Source organism: Ursus arctos, unplaced genomic scaffold (assembly GCF_023065955.2).
Source record: "Ursus arctos isolate Adak ecotype North America unplaced genomic scaffold, UrsArc2.0 scaffold_9, whole genome shotgun sequence".
Lineage (NCBI taxonomy): Eukaryota > Metazoa > Chordata > Mammalia > Carnivora > Ursidae > Ursus > Ursus arctos.
In genome coordinates, this window is record NW_026623111.1 from 78,302,117 (window position 1) to 78,322,747 (window position 20,631).

At 41.5% G+C, this 20,631-nt stretch overlaps 1 protein-coding gene and 1 pseudogene across 1 annotated transcript; both read right to left on the minus strand.

Moving 5' to 3' along the window:
• Positions 1 to 4,549: 4,549 nt before the first annotated feature.
• Positions 4,550 to 18,972, minus strand: ADH5 (alcohol dehydrogenase 5 (class III), chi polypeptide). Its single transcript, XM_026509677.4, has 9 exons — positions 18,837 to 18,972; positions 15,304 to 15,405; positions 13,396 to 13,537; positions 12,786 to 12,873; positions 8,757 to 8,976; positions 8,346 to 8,606; positions 7,373 to 7,508; positions 5,011 to 5,149; positions 4,550 to 4,875 (listed from the first exon to the last, which is right to left on the minus strand). Exons 1-9 carry the CDS (start codon positions 18,846 to 18,848, stop codon positions 4,851 to 4,853), a joined length of 1,125 nt encoding a protein of 374 aa, XP_026365462.1. The 5' UTR covers positions 18,849 to 18,972; the 3' UTR covers positions 4,550 to 4,850.
• Positions 16,330 to 16,491, minus strand: LOC125280982 (U2 spliceosomal RNA; annotated as a pseudogene).
• Positions 18,973 to 20,631: the final 1,659 nt, after the last annotated feature.

A 20,631-nucleotide genomic window follows, 5' to 3' on the forward strand; every position in this document is an offset into this window, starting at 1 on the left:
TTTTTCTAAAGGGTATTTGCTGACAAAGAATCTGGTCTTGCATATTAACTGAAACAAAATTGGCTGAATCCGAAGTTGGTCTTTTTCCCGGGTCACAAAGTGACTCTAGGCCCAAAGGACTGTCAGTTACTTTGGGACTTTGATCACCAGCTTAATTGGCAGATTGGTAGCCAAGCAGAAGATGTTCTGAAGCTTTCTGTGCATGGAAAAGATGTTCCCTCTATCCCCAAATCAACAAACGTTTTGAGAATTACCAGCTATGTATAATTTTGCATTCAAATTGGATAAATGGAAATATCACTATGTATATTTTTTGGAGAATTTTTTGTTTGGTTTCAGTTGTACATACATAAATTGGTTCCCTGTGACAGAGTTTTGGATCTAATGCAGTTTTTTCCTGCCTCCACCCCCAAAACCTCATCATTCTATATGTTCCTACTTTATAGGTTAGTTCTCTGCATGTAATAAAGAACTTGTTCCAAGTCAGACATGTCTGTATATGGACTGTCTTACCCCAGTGAACGTCAGTAGGGTTAAATAGAAAGAACAGCACAACATGCTGAAAATGCATATGCAAGCAAGATTTGAAAAATATTAGCTAGGTATAAGAAAAAATTTCGGTAAAAAAGATGCTTAAAGGGGCACCTGGGTGGCTCAGTCAGTTAAGCGTCTGCCTTCGGCTCAGGTCATGATCCCAGGGTCCTGGGATCAAGCCCCACATCGGGCTCCCAGCTCAGCGAGGAGCCTGCTTCTCCCTCTCCCTCTGCCTGCTACTCCCCCTTCTTGTGCTGTGTGTCAAATAAATAAAATCTTAAAAAAAAAAATGCTTAAAGTTTTTTTTTTTTTTTTTTTTTTTGAGAGAAAGTGCAAGCATGAGTGGGGGTAGGGGCAGAGGGAGAGAATCTCAAGCAGACTCCCCTCTGAACGCAGAGCCTGATGCAGGGCCAATCCCATGACCCATAAAATCACAACCTGAGCCGAAACCAAGAGTCAGATATTTAATGGACTGAGCCACCCAGGAGCCCCTAAAGTTAGTTCTTAATACTGTAAAATTTTAGGTACTTAAATTGAAAATACATTTTGCTAGCTTTCATGAAATATACAGTGGGTCAGCCATTTGTGTTAAAATTATGTATCTGTCCAAGAAAGCAGTTTAAGATACTTAAAAAAAAAAATTCCAGCAATGCTTCTAAAGTGCTAGACCCCAAACTTTGGACAACCAGGATAGCTTCGCTCACATGCACATAGTGAATGGATTTTAGCCGTGTTTTATCTATACCTTATTCCAAAACCTATTTTGTCTAGCATTGTACATAACATCCTAGGTGCCATCTGAGAAGATGTATTAAAAGGATCTTGAAAATGCTTTAAGTCCCATGATCCAAGAATCTTTATAATCAGGATCTTATAAACTTGATTGTTTCTGCTAGTTCTTTGAAAAGAGACAATTGTGCTTTCAGCCCGGAAATGCTCATACTTGTTAAACTGAATTACCTGGCTCGAGAGTATGTACTTAACTGTGGCAGAAATGAAAAGTAGACTAATTGGCTAGCTACAAGACTTGGAGTTGTTTTACATTTTAGAATGGCTTTACTTCCTCACATTGGTGAACCTAAAATGCCATCTCATTTGTGTGTACCTCATTGTACATATGAGAAGAAAAGTAATGGGGAAAAAAACTTTTCAAAGAATTATTAGCTCTCCATTATCACCCTACATGTCCATTTTCTTAGTGCAATTGCTCAGGGTAATAATATACTTTGTTCCTAGAAGGCTAGGCTAAATCAAACCTGATTAAAAACCTCTTTTTTTTTTTTTTTAAAAGATTTTATTTATTTGACAGAGAGACAGCCAGCGGGAGAGGGAACACAAGCAGGGGGAGTGGGAGAGGAAGAAGCAGGCTCCCAGTAGAGAAGCCTGATGTGGGGCTCGATCCCAGAACGCTGGGATCACGCCCTGAGCCGAAGGCAGACGCTTAACGACTGAGCCACCCAGGCGCCCCTAAAAGCCTCTTTCTTACAACTTCGGTAGAAACTAGTTTTAATTTCTTCTGGTTTTCTCAGGGCAATAGTTTGGGGCCATTTGGGCCGCTACTGCATCTCCAGCCCTCTAGGTAAAATGAAAAACTAGGCTGCACTGCCCGGCTCTACAAATGCACCAAAGATCCAAAAGGTGGGGTCCTGACCATAATTGCTACTTCTACTTTTCAGTCCGCTAGATAGTGTTCAGAAAAACCACCTTTTTACAGGAGCAATTAAGCCACATCCATCAAAAGGATTAAAACAACAAAAAAGCACATGGCTTCAATCCAACCAAAAACAATCTATGTGCATGGCGGAGCCAAGGTGTTGATATAAAGACCGTCTGCAACATGCTTTTGTAATTTTAAAGGGTATGTATAAATGCTATTTACATGCACTGAAACTTCTGGGAAAATACATAAACTTAATAGCAGTCAACTGTTTTTATTGTGGGACGGGAGTGTCGCTCTTCTTGTATAATTTTCTCTATCTGAATTTTCTAACTCTTGGATATGTTGCTTTTACGTTTTATTTTTTCAGTGTCAATGGATTACCTGGATGGGAAGACTATGAATCATTTTTGCTTCTTTATATTTGCTCAGAATGAAAGAAACCTAAGTGTTATTATGTTAAGAGCACCACGAAAAGACTGATATATTTGACTATTTTAAAAGTATAAAATATATTAAAATAAGATATAAAACTGATGGACTGGCATCTATAACTCCTCAAAATTACTCAGAAAAAGATAATTAATCCAATAGAAAAATGAGCAAAGGACGTAAACGGATACTTCACAAAAAAGGAAATGCAGATATACGGTAGTGCGTCAGTAACTGAGGGGAACGCCCGGTAAAGTAATGAAATCCCATTTCATGCCCATCTCACTTGGCAAGTTTTCAGCCATTTTGAGGAACAGTCTGGCAATTTCTAGTCAAGTTAAGATGTGCTAATCCTATGATATATGGTTGACTCTTGAACAACTCAGGGGTTAGGACCGCCGACCCTCCACGCATTTGAAAATCCACACATTACTTCGGACTCCCTCCCCAAAAACTTAGTACTAACAGCTTACTTTTGACTGGAAGCCTTAGGAGAACAGTTGACTAACACATTTTTTATATATGCATTATAAACGGTATTCTTACAACAAAGAAAGCTAGAGAAGGGGCACCTGGGTGGCGCAGTCGTTAAGCATCTGCCTTCAGCTCAGGGCGTGATCCCGGTGTTCTGGGATCGAGCCCCACATCAGGCTCCTCCGCTATGAGCCTGCTTCTTCCTCTCCCACTCCCCCTGCTTGTGTTCCCTCTCTCGCTGGCTGTCTCTCTCTGTCAAATAAATAAATAAAATCTTTAAAAAAAAAAAAAAGCTAGAGAAAGAATGTCGAGAAAATGCATTTACAATACCATAATGTAGAAAATCCATGTTAGTGCATCTGTGTTCAAACCCATGTTGAAGGGTCTGCTGTATATCCTAAGTAACTACACAATGAGCAAGACGTACAATGTTTCACCAGTGTTGTTAGCAACACAGAAACAGTTTTGGAAGCTGCTTTATGCCATCATCTGGACAGCAGATAAATTGTTATTTCATATAACTGACCACTGTTGCACAGTGTTAAAAATAGTGAATGTGAGCATCACATGGATTCATTACACAATAATGAGTAAAAAATGAAAGCTGCAGAATGAGACGGTATTAGGTTTTCAGTACCAAAGACTAGAGGGTTTGGGGATATTTATAGTGAAAGTGTAACAACATGCATGAGAGTGAAAAAACACCAAATTCTGGGTGGTGAGGAAAGGATATGGACAGATAATTCACAAAAAACCTCTAGAAAGGAAAGGCAATGTGGTTTAGAAGTGGTGAAATGTTAAGATTCGAAAGAGTGCCTGGGAACTTTGAAATTCAGTACGTACTTTTTATATGCTAGAAAGAGTTCACAGAAGCCACCACCAACACACATATACCTTATGCCCAGAAGGTAGTTTCATCAGTGAAGTTTAGTGCCCCGTGTGGGCCACACTAGGAATTGGGAGAGTAAGTCTGAACAAGGTATGGTAACTGTTCTCAAGAATGTAATCTCACAGGGGCTGATTAACTTTGCCCCTGACGGTGAGGGAAATCTGTTCTTTAGTAAATGGGCCAGAGACTCTTAAAAATTAAGCAAAAATTACTGAGGATGGAAGAAGGCAAGGTTCAGATACTCACCACCGCCCCGTTTCCTCCAGGTTTCCTTTTTTTTTTTTAAAGATTTATTTATTTATTTATTTATTTGAGAGAGAGCTAGTGAGTGAGCACAACCTGAGGAAGCAGCAGGCAGAGGGAGAAACAGGCTCCCCACCGAGCAAGGAGCGTGAAGCAGGACTCGATCCCAGGACCCCAGGATCATGACCTAAGCTGAAGGCAGACGCTTCACCGACTGAGCCACCCAGGCGTCTCTCTAGCTTTCCTTTAAAGAATGAAGATTATAGGGGCAGGAACCATGAGAATGAGTTCAGCATAAAACAGACGACAACATCTACATACACAGAAATTACTTTTATTATGTTAGAATATTCCCTAATGACCTGGCAAATTATTCATGTGAAGGAGAGTTCAGAAAACAGATATATGACTGTATTAGCCTTGTCCTTGATTAGAGATTTATGAATTATACAAGAAATACTATTGCCTAGAGTAGGTTACTCTAGAAGTAGAAGTAGCAGTAGAGAAGGTCTAGAAGGTCTATGGGGCTGTGGACTTGGAAGATCGTCTCCTTGCTTGTCTGGCTCTTCAGCTGGACCACAAGCCTTACGTACGAGGATGAACATGTTTTCTCTGCTGAATTTAAAGCTTTACAACGGTTCGAATGCTGTAAGAGAAGGAAGCAATAAACAGGTTTTAAATGATTTTTTTAAGACCACTAAAACTAATTTTTTTTACCCTTCCTCCATAATCCCTAACTCATCACTACATTTTCCAGTCCACAGCCACACAGGAGGCTTACCTCTTTCCTGCATGCATCAGTTCAAAGGCTTCATTAATTTGGTCAAAAGACAGATTATGAGTCACAAATTCATCAACTTTTATCTTTTTGGACATATATTCAGACACCAACTTCGGGACACTTTCCACACTCTTCCATCCTGAAAGAAATCATACGTCTATTAATTCTCCCAACAAATCTTTACAGTTTAGCTTATTACTTAGTGGGTGACAGGCATTTAAGACAATACATTTTATCATGAATTAAAGAGGAATGAAGAAGTTCAGAATCAGCAGAGAGGAGGATGAACTTAATGTATGTCTTTAGTAAATGCCTTTTGAGTATTTTCCTTTTCCTGTATTAAGATTTACGAAAATCTCATTAAGGTTTTAGCAAATTGAGACAAAATTTTAAACTACCGAGGACAGAACTCTGGAAGTCTTAAAACAAACTTACTTAGGTCCACAACAGAAAGACTTCGGTAATCGTGAAATTCAGGGAAGAATAAAACTGATGTGATACATGACTTTATTTCTTTGGTTTTAAATTTAGCAATGAAATTAGTGATAGCATCTCACCCTAGAAAACTGTGAAACTGAAAACAAAAGTGGGAAATTTTTAGCTCCTTAAGATTTTAAAGAAAATCAGGTGCTTCAGTCTTTCACTTATATTGAAAGAAGCAATGAATTGACAAAGAAGCCTTCCCACCTTTTAAACCAGGGACATTTCAAACCTCTCCCAAGTCTTTTCCAAATCTGCCTCCTTATGGCTTCTACCAATTATTCTTCCCCTACAAATTGTGGGCCTTTTTCATTCTCCTTTTTTAAAAAATTATTTATTTATTTATTCATTTATTTATTTATTTTAGGTAGGCTCCATGCCCAACATGGGGCTTGAACTCACGACTCCAAAGATCAAGAGTCGTGTGCTCTACCCACTGAGCCAGCCAGGCGCCCCTTTCTTTCTCCTTTAAAACTCCCGGTAACCGAGACAGGCATAGCCACCACTCCTCTCTAGACCAAAAGTTCTATTTCCATCTGTGGGTCATGCTTTAACACCACCCATTGCGCCCCAATGCTCCAGCTTATTTCCCAACCAGCACGTGCTGGGAGGTTGAGGCTTCAGGGAGAGGTTAGGCTCAAACCCCCTGGCTCAGCTCAGGACCTGAGAGGATGTGTAGCTTTAAAAGTCTATTCTGAGATACTCAAGTGAGGCATACACCTGGTTGGAAAGGCAAGTAGAGTCAGCTTCACACTTTTCTTGAATTTTTTTTTTTTTTTAAGATTTTATTATTTGAGAGAGAGGGGGCTTGCTCGAGTCGGGGGAGGGGCAGAGGGAGAGAGAAAGAGAATCTTCAAACAGACTGAGCTGAGCCTGACGCAGGGCTCGATCTCAAGACCCTGAGATCGTGACCTGAGCTGAAACCAAGAGACACTAACCGACTGCAACACCCAGGTGCCCCTTGACATTTTTTAATGGTGAATTCTACAGTATAAAGACAGAAAACTTGGCTAATCTCCTCATACTTTCCTCATCTTTTCCTCTGGCCTTCAGAAAAGTGGACATAGTAGTATGAGGATGGGGGTCTTAAGAGACACTTTGTTAAATACAGATTATTAAAATCTCGTGCTATGTGATTTTTCCCCCAAAAAGGATGGTGAGACTATAAATAATAAATATATATATATATTTAAAAATCTATAAAAACTTCCGATTTCAATCATTCATATTGTTGGGATATAAAAGCATGATCTGTGCTTCCTGGCTGAGCAACCACGAAAAAGATGGAAGTGATTTTTCAGCATTCTCCCAGTAGTCAGGCAACCCCAAACAACCATGTACTTTTTATGATCACAAAAGGGAAAAAAGATCAGTCTGGCAGCCTTTCAATTCTGTTACAAGGTCTGGTCTCACACAGTATTCTCAGCTGAAGACCTTGTATTGGTTACAGCTGACGTCAGTGCTACGGAGACGGGGGGGATAATCACGTCCAGCGACAGCCGCGCTCTGCAAAAGTGAGTAGAAATGCCAATCATCTGTTTCAGTCCCCAACACAACAGTGTGGCTGACACTGTCGTCTGCGTACCCTGGAACCAACTTCTCACTCCTGCCCTACCCCCAACTAGTTCCTCATCAACACGGTGCTGAGTTTTGTGTGTGTGAAGCGTGACCTTGTGCTTCAGAGGAAGCCGAGCGTCTTCCCAGCCCCAGGGCTGAACACGGATCAAATGTGCAACCCTCCTATTAAAATAACTGTATGCAACAACTTGTGATGGGAAGGTAGTCTATGAAAGTTGTTGTTAAAACAAAAAAAATCAGCTTGGGATTCAAATTCTGCCGGTGGAAATAACAAGAGAGAAAATGTGCTCATCCACTGAGCTACCTCCAAAGGCAGTGCCTTTCCACGTGCGGCCTGTGACCAGCTGAAACGGGCGAGTGGCGATTTCTTGACCCGAAGCAGCTACTCCAACTACCACGCTGACACCCCAGCCCTTGTGGCAGGCCTCCAGCGCTGCTCTCTGCAGACAGAGACGGGGCCAAACGACACAAGTCAGTGCATTCTGCTGAGAAGATCAGCGAAATATCTTTGCGGGGAGAGGGTGGTGGCACAGAGCTTTTTAAAAAAAATCACAACAAAATGATCACACTGAATATTTAATAAATGTAATTTCATTCAACAGTTTTTTTAAAAAAATTAATAACCTGGTGGAATATTAACACAAAATGAAAGAATGTAAAGCTTTTATTTGCTGTCTAGTTTTTTTTTTAAGATTTTATTTATCTGACACAGAGAGCACTCAAACAAGGGAGTGGCAGGCAGAGGGAGAAGCAGGCTCCCCGCCGAGCAGGAAGCCCGACATGGGGGCTCGATCCCAGAACTGTGGGATCAGGACCTGAGCCAAAGGCAGATGCTTAACTGACTGAGCCATGCAGGTGCCCCTTGCTGTCTAGTTTTTAAAATAAATCCTAGTTCAAATTCTAAAGACTCTATTAAAGCAAGCAGTGGAGAATAGTAACATTCCTGCTGAGCGTCTGCCCCGTGTCAAGGACGGGTCATTACCGTCTGTGTTTTACACAAGAGGAAACTGAGCTTAAGGGAAGTTGTTGCTAGAGGTTAGTAACGTGGATGTACAGCGGACCCCTGAACACGGAGACTGGGGCCCGACCCTGCCATGCAGTTGAAAATTCACACGTAACTGTTGATTACCCCCAAATTTAACTAATAGCCTCCTGTTGACTGGAAGCCGTACCAATATTATAAACAGTGATTAACACATTTTGTGTATGTATCATACGCTCTATTCTTACAATAAAGCTAGAGGAAAAAAAAAAGGAATGAAGCGAGACGTACTTACCATGACTTTCACGTTACCAATACACTCGAAGGAATAGTCCACTCCCCCGTCAGTCATTTCAATGAGCACTTCCTGGATGGGTTTACTGAAGTCCTGGGGGTTAATACATTCAGCGGCTCCAAACTCCTTGGCCCTTGCAAATTTATCTTTATTGATGTCCACACCAATGATCCGGGATGCACCAGCCACCTTACAGCCCATGATAACAGCCAATCCAACTCCTCCCAGGCCAAAGACGGCACAAGTAGAGCCAGGCTCCACCTACCAGTAAGGACGGTCTGTTAGGTACTCATCGCACAAGTGTCAAGGAAATCATTAGGTTTCTTACACGCTGGGCCAAGTGCACTTTCTAGCAAAGCTCTGTTGTATCAAATTAGAAGGCAGAAGCTAAAATCCAGGCCAATCTCTTACCTTGGCTGTGTTCACAGCAGCACCATAACCAGTTGAAATGCCACAACCCAGAAGGCAGACTTTATCCAAAGGTGCTAAAGGATCAATTTTAGCAACAGAGATGTCAGCCACAACTGTATATTCAGAAAACGTGCTGGTTCCCATGTAATGTAAAATGGTCTTTCCTTTGCAAGTAAATCTGCTAGTACCATCTGGCATTAATCCTTTCCCCTGAGTAACTCTAAAGAAAATAAAAAAAGGAAAAAGGAAAGGTAAAATCAGGTTTCCCAAAATGCACAGGAAAAAGAAATCAATTTTAAATACGACAGATAGGAAAGTGTGCTAAGACCCAAAGTCTAATTTCTTTTTTTTTTTTTTAAAGATTTATTTTAGAGAAAGGCAGCGTGTGCGCGCCAGAGAGAGCATATGCGCACATGAGCAGAAGGGGCAGAGGGAGAGGGAGAACTCAAGCAGACTCCCATGCTTAGGCGCAGAGCCCCACGCGGGGCTCCTCTCACGACCCTGAGATCATAACCTGAGCTGAAGACGAAAGTTGGACACTTAACCAACTGCGCCATCCAAGTGACCCCCCGAGTCTAATTTCTAACGTATTTATTAAGTACTTTAGTTACTTTCAGCAGTGCCTTATTAGGGAAATCTAAGGAAGACTTATGATCTTACATATCTTTTCCAAGATTCAATATCCTTCTGGATCTCACTGTTGGGTATTGAAATAAATTTAACAGCTACAACTTATGGGTCAGATGAAATAATTTTAAAATTCCATCATAAAACTGTGAGCAAATATAACTTCTGAAAGCACAGAGCCCAAACCAGAATCCACACAAGCAGAGATTATGAGCAATTATGCAGATCAGGTGATGCAAATAGCCACACTGGCTAATTTAATTTAGATCTTCCAGGAGGCTTTTGTTTTTTAAACAGTCCTCAAGGATGCAAGTTATCTTTTCTTTTTCTTTGTTTTTTGCCTATGTAGTTGGTAACACTAATGAAAGATAAAGAAAAAAAACCTCACAAAGGCAACCAGTATGATACATGGCATCAAATATTATTTTTGACATTCTAAATAGATAGGTAGGTAATGTAATGTCCTGCTTTGGAGTATAGGCCCTAAAGTCAAACACGGCTGGGTTCAAATCCTGTGTGATCTTGGGCCAGTTAATTAAACTTTGTGCCTTGGTGTCCTCACTGGAAAATAGAAACAATCATATCTTCCTTAGAGACTGCTATAAAAATCACATGTGATCTTATGTAAGGCATTAATATTGTGCCGGGCACAGGGTGCTTCATAAGTATTTGTTATTTTTAGCAAAAACAATGCACTATAATTTGATGTACATTCTTAGGCTCATCTTTTGGAATACACAGAATAAACAAATACACAGATGAAGAGAGAATGGACTGCCTCTAGACTCCAGAGTAAATACACTTCCTTTGAGAGAAAAGTATGACCAGAAACAAACAGCTATGTGACAAAGCTCTACCACAAATAACTGCTAGATCTTTAAGGGAGCGACTTGTTTGTTTAGCCTTCGTTACTGTAAGAAATCACTTCTGTCCCAGAGGAGTTTCTTGAACCAAAGGTGACATGGTACACATTTTAGGCTTTGAAAGGACTTGTCCCTCTAAAAGGCTACAGCCAGCCACAAAAAGCCCGTTACCGTTATTATACTTGATGGGTCCCACCCAAGCTTTTAGGCGGTGTTGAGACTACCTTTCAAAACAAGACTTATTTTGGTTCTAGCTTAGCCAAAACTAACTGGACTTCTGTTATAAAATAAATGGAATCTTGTTTCCCAAAAATATAAACTAAGTTTGTCAATGGCACTAGAAAACAAAAGTAAGATCACACGGATCTTCCATAGATGACTCAATCTTCCAGGTCATGGACTCAATTCCAATGTATTTGTGTGTGGGGGGGTGTGTTCACAAACAACACCGAACAATTCTTGGACACCAGCGGGGTGTCTGAGAATTCAACTCAATTCTGATTCCAGGCACCTGGACAGAGCATCAGATTCCACAGGTTAAGGGCTCAGTTCTACAACATGGCCCCCTACCCTCCACTTCAGAAGCCAGCTGCAAGCTCCAGGCGGTTACTGGTGTCTTTTTTTTAAAGATTTTATTTGAAAAAGAGAGTGCGTGCACGCACACGTGTGCACACGAGTTGGGGGAGGAGCAGAGGGAGAGGCAGAGCATCTCAAGCAGACTCGGTGCTGAGTGCAGATCCCAACACGGGTCTCAACCCCACGACCCCAATATCGTGACCTGGGCTGAAACCAAGGGTAGGAAGCTCAACCGAGTGAGCCACCCAGGTGACCCATGTTACCTATGCTTCTGAGCCATAGGCTACAGATGGGAGGTTCCAAAGACTTCCTCCTTAGGTTCTTTTAATTCTCCAGAAACACTTAGTTATTAGAGGATATGATAAAGAATCTGAATCAACAGCCAGAGAAGAGACGCGTAGGAGGTATGGGGAGAAGCCGAGGAGCCTCCACACGCTCTCCAGGTAGGTCGCTCTCCCCAGTCTCCATGTGCTCACCAGCCCCAAAGCTCTCTGAAGCCAGTACCTGTGAGGTTTTATGGAAGCTTAATTATCGTCATGATTGACTAAGTCATTGGCCATTGGCTGATTCAACCACAAGAGCCCCTTTTCCCCTACCAAAGGCCAGGCCATCCATAGGTTTCCTAACAGTTTTCCAAAAGTCACATTCATTAATATAATAAAGACACCTATACAGCCCACATCACGGGAAATTCCAAGGGTCTGAGCCAGAAACCATGGCAGAAGACCAAACACATGTGAGAAATGTAAATTTGGTCATCACCGTATTACACTCAGCAGTTCCAATCTTAGGGAAACACCGAAGAAAAAGTAGTGCATATATTCACTAAGACATATGAATAGGAACGTTCACAGCGGCATCAATCATGACAGCCCCCAAACATTTAAGGAGAAACTTAAATGTCCACCAACAGGGAATGGATAAATAGAGATAAATGAATGAAACATGGCAGAGCAACAAAAACAACTGATGCACAGAGCAACTCGGATACATCTCACAGACATTATGAATGAAAGAAACCAGACAAGGGGCGCCTGGGTGGCTCAGTCAGTTAAGCGTCTGCCTTTAGCTCAGGTCATGATCCCGGGGTCCTGGGATCAAGCCCCACATCAGGAACCCTGCCCAGTAGGGAGCCTGCTTCTTCCTCTCTCCCCTGCTTGTGCTCTCTCGCGCTCTCTCTCAAATAAATAAAATCCTTAAAAAAAAGAAAGAAAGAAAGAAACCAGACAAAAGAGCACACAGTAGGTGATTCTATTTATATCAAGTCCTGTAGGGAAAGAAATCAGAAGAGTGGTTCCCTTTGAGGGAGGAGCTACTGACGTGGAAGGGATACGAATGACTCTGTAGGGTGCTGGAAAGGTTCTCTGTCTTGATCTGGGTGGTTATAACCATCGGCTGTATGTATACCTAACAATTCATGGAGCTGTCCACTCGAGATTTATAGACGAAGTACTTTATTATATATATTCTACCTCAATAAGAAGGCAAAAAAAAGGCAAATACGAGGAGATCTTAAATTGCCTCAAAATAGTAGTTCTTTAAGTGTGCTTCCTTACTACAATAAAATAGCCACCTTTTCTGTGTCAGGGGTTATTTTATCTCTTGTAGTCTTCCTAGTAACCTTATGAATTTTATTACTTTGGTTTCATGGGCAATAAAATGGCTCATAAAAATCATTTCATTTAATTTCATAACCATGTCCCTCCTTAATATATATTTTGGCAAATTTAGCCTTGTGTTATGGAAGGAGAATGGGTTCAGAAAATTCTGTTTTATCTAAAAGTTATGATATTGGGTAAACCACTTAATTTCTGAGTCTTAACTTTCTCATCTATGAAAGTGGGGATACCAGTGATAGTGAGGTTGCCATTAAGCTGAAATGAAATAATTCATGTAGAATATTCTGTATAGACTGCCACACAATTACTTACTATTTTAAGAATAAAATAACAAAGATACTAACCTTATCTTCTGGCAAAGGTTTGTTTTAGGGTTTAGACAAAATTTGCATTCTCCACACTGTGGGATGTAAAGTGGGATGACAGTATCACCTGGGAAACAAATGCAGAGACATTCTCCTGAATAGGGAGCACCCGTTTCTAAATGGATACAGCAGCCCCTGCAAATTCCCACTCCTGTCAACGCATGTGGCTTTGCAAAGTTAAAAGCTTCAACTTAGAACCTTACCTATATAACATCATTCAGACACTGACTATACAAGAAATACAAGTTTTCAAAATTTTGATTGAAAAGAAGCTCTTAAAATTGTAACTAGAAAACAAGGTCATGGGCTTCAAAATACTGACTCACAGATAAATCTTTAAAAATTCTTGTTTAATGGGTCGAAACTGGCTTTGGAAATAAATAGTTTCAGATGAATAGCAGTCCACAAAATCCAAAAGAAAAAAACTCAAATATTTGTGCTTCCCAGATAAGGAACAAAATCATTCTTGACAAATGACTCAGGTGATAACTTGTTCATGAAGAAACAATGTACAGCTTATTGGAAATATAATTTCCATGTAGAAATAAGTCGAAATTATGAAATTAAGTGGTTCAAATATCCTCCTTACCTGCCTTCAGCTTAGTAACTCCTTCACCAACACTTTCCACGATTCCAGCACCTTCATGTCCCAGGATCACTGGAAAACTCCCTTCAGGATCAGCCCCACTCAGGGTATAGGCATCGGTGTGGCAAACTGCAGTGGCAATAATCTAGCAGGATATTAAAGAGCATGTAGTGTGTTGTCTGCATGCATTTCGGGGTGAGATATAGGTCAAAGGTAAGGCATTTTTAATACCCTATTTCATTGATGCTACGATACATTTCTTTGATATTTTAACCTCTTCAAAATCAGCCATGTGCTTATAATCTATGGCATCTTAACAATTAGAATTGACATTTTTTAGTGATCCATAAAATAATGGTGTGTTTATATGCAGAGGAAATGGTACATCTATCTCCTTTCCAGTGCAGGCTAGCAAGAGCCGGTAAACACAGTGATTTTATGGGCATTGGGCCTCCAAGTGTGGAGAGGAATATGACCCGTGTACAAAGCAGGTGGAGCTCACTTCACTGCTGGGGTCCTCCTGACTGCTGACAAATGTGATTTCTAAGAAGGTACAGTCTACTTCTGAAATATGACACGCTGCTTATTCTGGGCCAAAATTCAGAGCTTTTAGTGAAACCAACTCCCTTTTTAGCAGACACACACAATTTCTACTTAAATAACCCTTTATTCCCATATCTCTGGCTTTTAAAAAGTAGTATCTTTCTAAACCACTAAAAGCACAGAAAAGAAATCTTGGAGGGGCACCCGGGTGGCTCAGTCTGCCTTCAGCTCAGGTTATGATCCCAGGGTCTTGGAATCGAGCCCCGCATCAGGCTCCCTGCTCAGTGGGGAGTCTGCTTCTCTCTCTCCCTCTGCCACTCCTCCTGCTTGTGCTCTCTCCCTCTCTCTCTCTCAAATAAACAAAATCTTAAAAGAAAAAGAAATCTTGAAGTGTTTATATTTACGCGTCTTTGTTTCTCACGTATACCTGCTATTTGTTAGTAGTTTCCCATATAGCTCATCTTAGTACGTCCCAGGACACATTTTCTTTTTCGGTGGCAAAATCACAATCAGGTTAATTTCTGAACTTAAAGAAAAACATATAAACTGTACAAGATTTCAGATTCCTGGGTCCAGGATGAAAAGGATCTTAAAAAGTTATTTGGCCCTGGGCTCCTCCACTTGACATTTGATCCCTGGGAGTATGAGCGTTTGGAGGTGGGATAGGGAAAGTATACTCTAATTCAGGAAAGTTTACTTTTTCTAGAATGTTAGTTTTATTCCATGGTCACGACTTTAAAGTATTAATTTTATATCAAAACAACAGAGTAGAATGCTAAAAATATCCAGGTGGCTGCCTTGGGCAACATCCCTCTTTCCAGGGGTAACTTCCTTTCTCTGCCACAGCAGAGGTTGAGTGGGACTAGACTGATGGATCCCCTGAACCCTGGCCTTGCCTGCAAGGGTGAGTACATTTTAAAGCTCTCGAAGCAAGCAGACTTCACTTGCTTGCTGCTCCAGTCAAATCCGGAGTCTCTTCCCAAATCTTATGTGAAACCTCCTCTAACAAAACTGAAGACCATTTCTACTTTTGTTTCTGAAGTGTCATCATACATTTTAAGTCATGGGATCAGGAGAAAGGGGAGCATCTTACAAATTCATCTTAAACACAGGCTATGGAAGATAAATTGCAATAATCCAGTGATCCGTGGGAAGGCTGCGGAGCTCAATGTCAAAGCTAAAAAGACGGAGAAGAGTGCTGCAAAAGTGAAGGGGGTAAAATAAGAGGAGGATGTTGTGATTCTAAGGCTGGACGACTTTCGATACCTTCTCCTTGACACTGGCCTCTGGGATTTCTCCTCAGAGGATTCATCTACCCAGAGACCTAATTGTAAGTCTTCTCTTCCAGTGCCTTGGATGTATCATTACCTTAATTCGAACTTCATGAGCCTTTGGGGGTGCCACCTCCACCTCCTCTATAGAGAGAGGCTTTCCTGCCTCCCAGGCAACCGCAGCCTTGCACTTGATAACCTGAAATGGGCAAAAAAGAGAGCAAGTTATTTATCCTCCTGCATAATAATGACCTACTTATTTAATTTAGATCCTGACGAATGCTAACCTTAGAAAGTATATCAGACAATCACAAAAACTATACACCCCGAAGTGATATGGAGAACTGTTTTGCATGTTTTCAGATTTCATATATATAATGTTCACTAAAAAAATTTAATTGAGATGACCACATGGTCAGATATAAAAGCCTCTTTTGGTTAAGAAGTTTTATTAATCAAATATTTAATGACCTTCTACAATGCAGAAGCAGGAGCACATCAAGAATACAGATTCCAGGGGCACCTGGGTGGCTCAGTGGGTTAAGTGTCTGCCTTCAGCATGGGTCATGATCTCAGGGTCTTGGGATTGAGCCCCATGTCGGGCTCCCTGCTCAGCAGGGAGTCTGCTTGTCCCTCTCCCTTTGCCCCGCACCCCTGCTTGTGCTCTCTCTCCCTCGCTCTCTAATAAATAAATAAAATCTTTAAAAAAAAAAAAAGAATACAGGTTCCAAGACAATCTGATTCAATAGGTCTGGCATAGGATCCAAGGAATCTGAACGCTTAACATTTACCCTAGAGTACCCCTTTGCTAAGGCTGGTTTAAGTTAACACTGGTTTAGTGCAAAACTGCAAAGTGGGAAGAAGCATAAAGAGCACCAGAATGCAGGAACTTTAAAATACCACATTGACTCCTTTAGCTGTGCTATCCAGTACAGTGGCCACTTGCTATGTGTGGTACTGAGGAGTTGGAAAATGGCCAGGCTGAACTGATATAAACTGTTAAGTGTAAAAGTTACCCGGATTATGAAGACTTAGTACAAAAAAAGTAAAAGTATTTCAGTATTTAAAAAATATTAATTATATGTCAAGATAGTAACTTGAATACAGTAGTTCTTCCTTATCTGTGGAGGATACATTCTCAGACTCTCAGTGGATGTCTGAAACGATTATGTTTTTTCTATACAAATATACCTGTGATAAAATTTTATTTATAAATTAGGCACAGTAACAGATTAACAACAATAATAAAATACACTTGATCTTAGCCAAAAGGCCGAGAAGCGATACCAACAATAATAAAATAGAACAATTATAATAAGGTATGTAAATATGGTTTCTCACTCAAAATATCTTATTGTACTGTATGCAGTCACCCTTGTGATGATGTGAGATGATAAAATGCCTACGGGAGGTGATGCGAAGTGAGTGACAAAGACACTGTGATGTAGTGTTAGGCTACTACTAACCTTCTGACAGTATGTCAGAAGGAAGATCACCTGCTTCTGGATTATAGTTGACCTTGGGTAACTGAAAGAGTGGATAAGGGGGGGATTACCGTATAATGGATTAAATTTTTATCCAATTTTAATGTGGTAACTAGAAAAATAAAAATTACATACGGGACTTGTATCTATAGCATAGCATTGCCTTAGAAATTCTAGTCAGTACACTCCTCCTTTACTAGAGAATCAGGTGTAATGAGAGTTAAAAAAAATTTTTTTTTTAACTGAAGCATAGTTAATATTGAATATTACTTTCAGGTGTACAACATAGTGATTTGATGTTTAAATACATAAGGAAATGATCACCATGGGAGGTCTAGTTATGATCTGTCACCATACAAAGTTATTACAATATTTTATTGACTTTATTCCCAATGCTGGACTTTACATTTCCATGACTTCTTTATTTTATAAGTGGAAGTTTGAACCTCTTAATCTCCTATTTTGCCCTCCCTTCCCCTCCCACAGGAAAGTTTTGATTAGTTCACATAATGCTTATGAAATGTGTTGACAGAATAAACGTTGCAAACTGCTGGGTTTATAGGAGGCAGACCTGAAAGTCAACAATTCCAACAAGTGTAAGTTAAAGGGAGAGGCATAAAGTGCTACAGAATGCACAAAGTAGAGAAGGACAGTTAATTTTGGTTGGTGGGTTTGAAAAAACTTCACTTTTACCTAGGATACCAAAGGATGAGAAAGAGTTACAAACAGTGATAAAACAGCTACAATTACAAAAAGCAACTGTGAGAAGTAAATGAAAATGAAGTCCCTAATACAATCCTTGGCATGGTGTAGCTCGGCAAAAACGAATCAATATTTATTGGTAGCAGAGCAGAGAGTGGAGGAAAAGGAGAGTTGAATTATATATAGAGATGAGTGGTTTGTGTAAATTGGTGAGGCTGGAAATTATTGCTTTTAAAATTAAAGTGTATATATTAAATCTGATGGTGGAAAAAATCAGACATTGCATTAGAATCTGTTTTCAACTCAATGTACCATTAAATCTCAAAACAAAAGTCCCAAAGGTCAAATTCAGAATAGTCCTGGATCCTAGAGAACTTGAGCAACACGCATAAATAATTCATCTATAATCTAAGTTTTTATGCCCCTTCCGCTCATTTCAGGAATGTTTGAAAGATTAACCTTTTCCTTTCAATGACAATTCTAAGCAAAACAAAGCTCCACCCTAAATCCACAGGCATTGCCCTACCTCAACATTTTAACTATCACAGGATTATAATTTTTCACCTTTTCCGAATAAAGGCACTTGGTAATAAGGAAAAACAACTTGCCAATGTGTTAAGTCTAAAAGATCGTCTGGAGTTTACGATTTCTTCTCTACTTCAACATTTAAGGTCCTAAATCTTTCTAGAAAATTTCTAAAGTTTTCAAAACATTAAAACACTAAATAACTTTTATTGTTATTCGTATATTTCTGCCTTTATTGTCCAATGCATATTTCAGGAACCTGGAATAGCTCCTCGCACAGGGACAGACCTGGGACTGGAATCTCGGCTATCTTAAAGTGACCACTAAGGACGCCGAACCTCTAGGCCTGTAAAATGGAGACAATATCTCGCAGAAGTGTCACGGGAGGATTAAAGAAATATAAACTTCTGGTGCCTAAAGTGCTCAAAAATGTTACTACTGAAAGGGGCCTAGGAGTCTTCCCCAAATACATTCTTTGGTGTCACCATAATTGTTCAATTATGATTTACAATCCTGAAACACAGCAACCTTAAGGGTTAGGAGCACGGGTTCCGCTACCTGCAAGTATGACCGCAGGCAAGTTAGTTATTTTAGCATAAGCAAAGCACAAGCGCTCCTAAACCACTTCTAGCAGGATACCGACCACCCCGGTCCCCTAATCTCCGGTTCTCCCCACCCCCACCCCGCTCCGCTATCCCAGAAGCAGCAAAATCCTTTCAAGGAAGGAGCGGAAACAAAAGATTCTTTCCCTTCCTTCCCCCAGAGCAGCTCGCCCAAGGCACTGTTTCGGATCCGGCAGCTCATGCCTGTCTACGGGCCGAGCCCCGCGCCCCCCGCGCAGTCAGCGGCCCGGTTCCATCCTACGCTTTCCCTGTCTCCTTCTTCCTTGGAGTCGGTCGCGCTGCACTGCCAGGCCTACCTGGTTCGCCATGGCCTCGGACTCGGTCAGCGAGGGGCGGACATCCGGGGTGGGACCCACCGCATTGGGCACGTGGGCGGGGCGTGCGGCTGGCGCAGGGGGGCGGGGCGTGCTCTTGGCGTGGTACCGCCTCCGACTGCCCAGGGGGCGGAGCGTGAACGAGGTTTGCTAGGCGGGCTTTGGGCGCGAAGGGCGGGGCCTGAGCTTGGCGCGGGCGGCGCTCTAGCGCGCGCCCACGTGGTTTCAGCTCTGAATTTGGCGGGGTTTGGGCGAGGCCATCAGACTAGATGCGAAACGTCTGTGTACGGAAGGGGTTTTCCCCTTGTCACTTTAGCCCAGGCAGCGTAGATCAGGCTTCTGAAGGGGAGAGATGGAAGGTGAGGAACCAGGAATTTAACTGGAAGCACGTGGGAAACAGGACTGCACCATTTTGTGCTCCTCTACACACTGAGTGTGCGCTGCGTCTTGAGATCCCATGAGTAGGATCTAGCCCTTCGAAGGACTCCATTGAGGGGGAAACTCAGCTGGGAGAAGAGTGGTTAAGGGGGCACAAAGGAGGTACCCATTGGGGAAACTCCCCGGGCTCTATTCCAGCTGCTCCTGAAGGGTGAGTAGGAGTTTTGGCGGTCGGTGGGATACGGGGAGTGAACTTTGCGAGGAGGGACACGAGTGAGTGCAAAGCCTCCGGAACGTGGACGTGTTTGATGTGGTGTGGTTTAGGAGTGGCCAGAGTGGAGAAAGAGGGAAGATGGAGTATTTGCCAGTTTCTCTTAAACTCTGATTGTTGCGAATGCTGAATTAAAAAAAAAAAAAAAAATAGCTCTAACAGACCACTCTCTTCCTCTGCTTTCCGGTCTTTTTCATGAGTTTTTTTGCTTAGTATGTATCTTAAGTTAATGCTGGTGATCCAAAAAAATTCTGTCCAACGGCTTTCCTTCACTCCACTCTCTCATTTACACCATGGCTTTTAACTTCTTTTTATATAAGGACAGCTTCTGGATTATAAATAAGGATGGCTGTGGTGAACTCCAGGCTTGGGCATACAGCTGGCTGCTAGACATCTTTCTGTCTCCATTAGGGTATCTCGTAGTTATCTCAAAGTCAGCTTGTTCAAAACTCATCTTGTCATCTTTTCTTCTTAAAGTTTATCTTCTTTCTGTCTGTGTGTGACACCACCATTCCCTCCCTTCTTCCCTTCCTCCCTTACTTTCTTCCTTCCTCCCTCCCTCCCTTCCTTTCTTTTTTTAAAGATTTTATTATTTTTGAGAGAGAGAGAGAGGAGAACGAGAAAGCATGGGGGGAGGGGTAGAGGGAGAAGCAGACTCCTTGCTGAGCAGGACCCTGTGATCATGACCTGAGCCAAAGGCAGATGGTTAACTGACTGAGCCACCCGGGCACCCCCACCTTCCTTCCCAAGCCAGAAACCTGGAAATTTCAACTTCTCCCTGACCCTCAGTGCCTGCATTCATTCTGTCACCTCTCATATCTTGTGCCCCCCCCCCCCCGCACCTCCACCTTAGTTTCGGCTGTCATCATGTCTTCCAGGGTTTCTGAAAAAGCTTCCCATCTGATGTCTTTGTTGTTAGGCCTCTGAGTCTAATGCACTTCTAACTAATGCCCCGTTAGTTATCTTTCTGAAACATACATCAATTCATGCCATTTTCTCTCACCTTTAATAGTTTTTGAATGCAGTGGATTCGAAGGAAATAAATGTCATTCTACTATTTAAAAGTCATCAAGGGCTGAGAAAGGGATAAAATCCAGTCTCTAGCTGGGCCAGTCAGGTTCTGTGTAA

Excerpts from the sequence above, each read along its gene's own strand:
- ADH5 (XM_026509677.4), bottom strand. Across the intron at positions 13,538-15,303 it reads CTCATGAAGTTCGAATTAAG|ATTATTGCCACTGCAGTTTG; the intron begins GTAATGATACAT and ends ATATCCTGCTAG. Across the intron at positions 5,150-7,372 it reads GAAAGGCACTGCCTTTGGAG|GATGGAAGAGTGTGGAAAGT; the intron begins GTAGCTCAGTGG and ends GATTTCTTTCAG.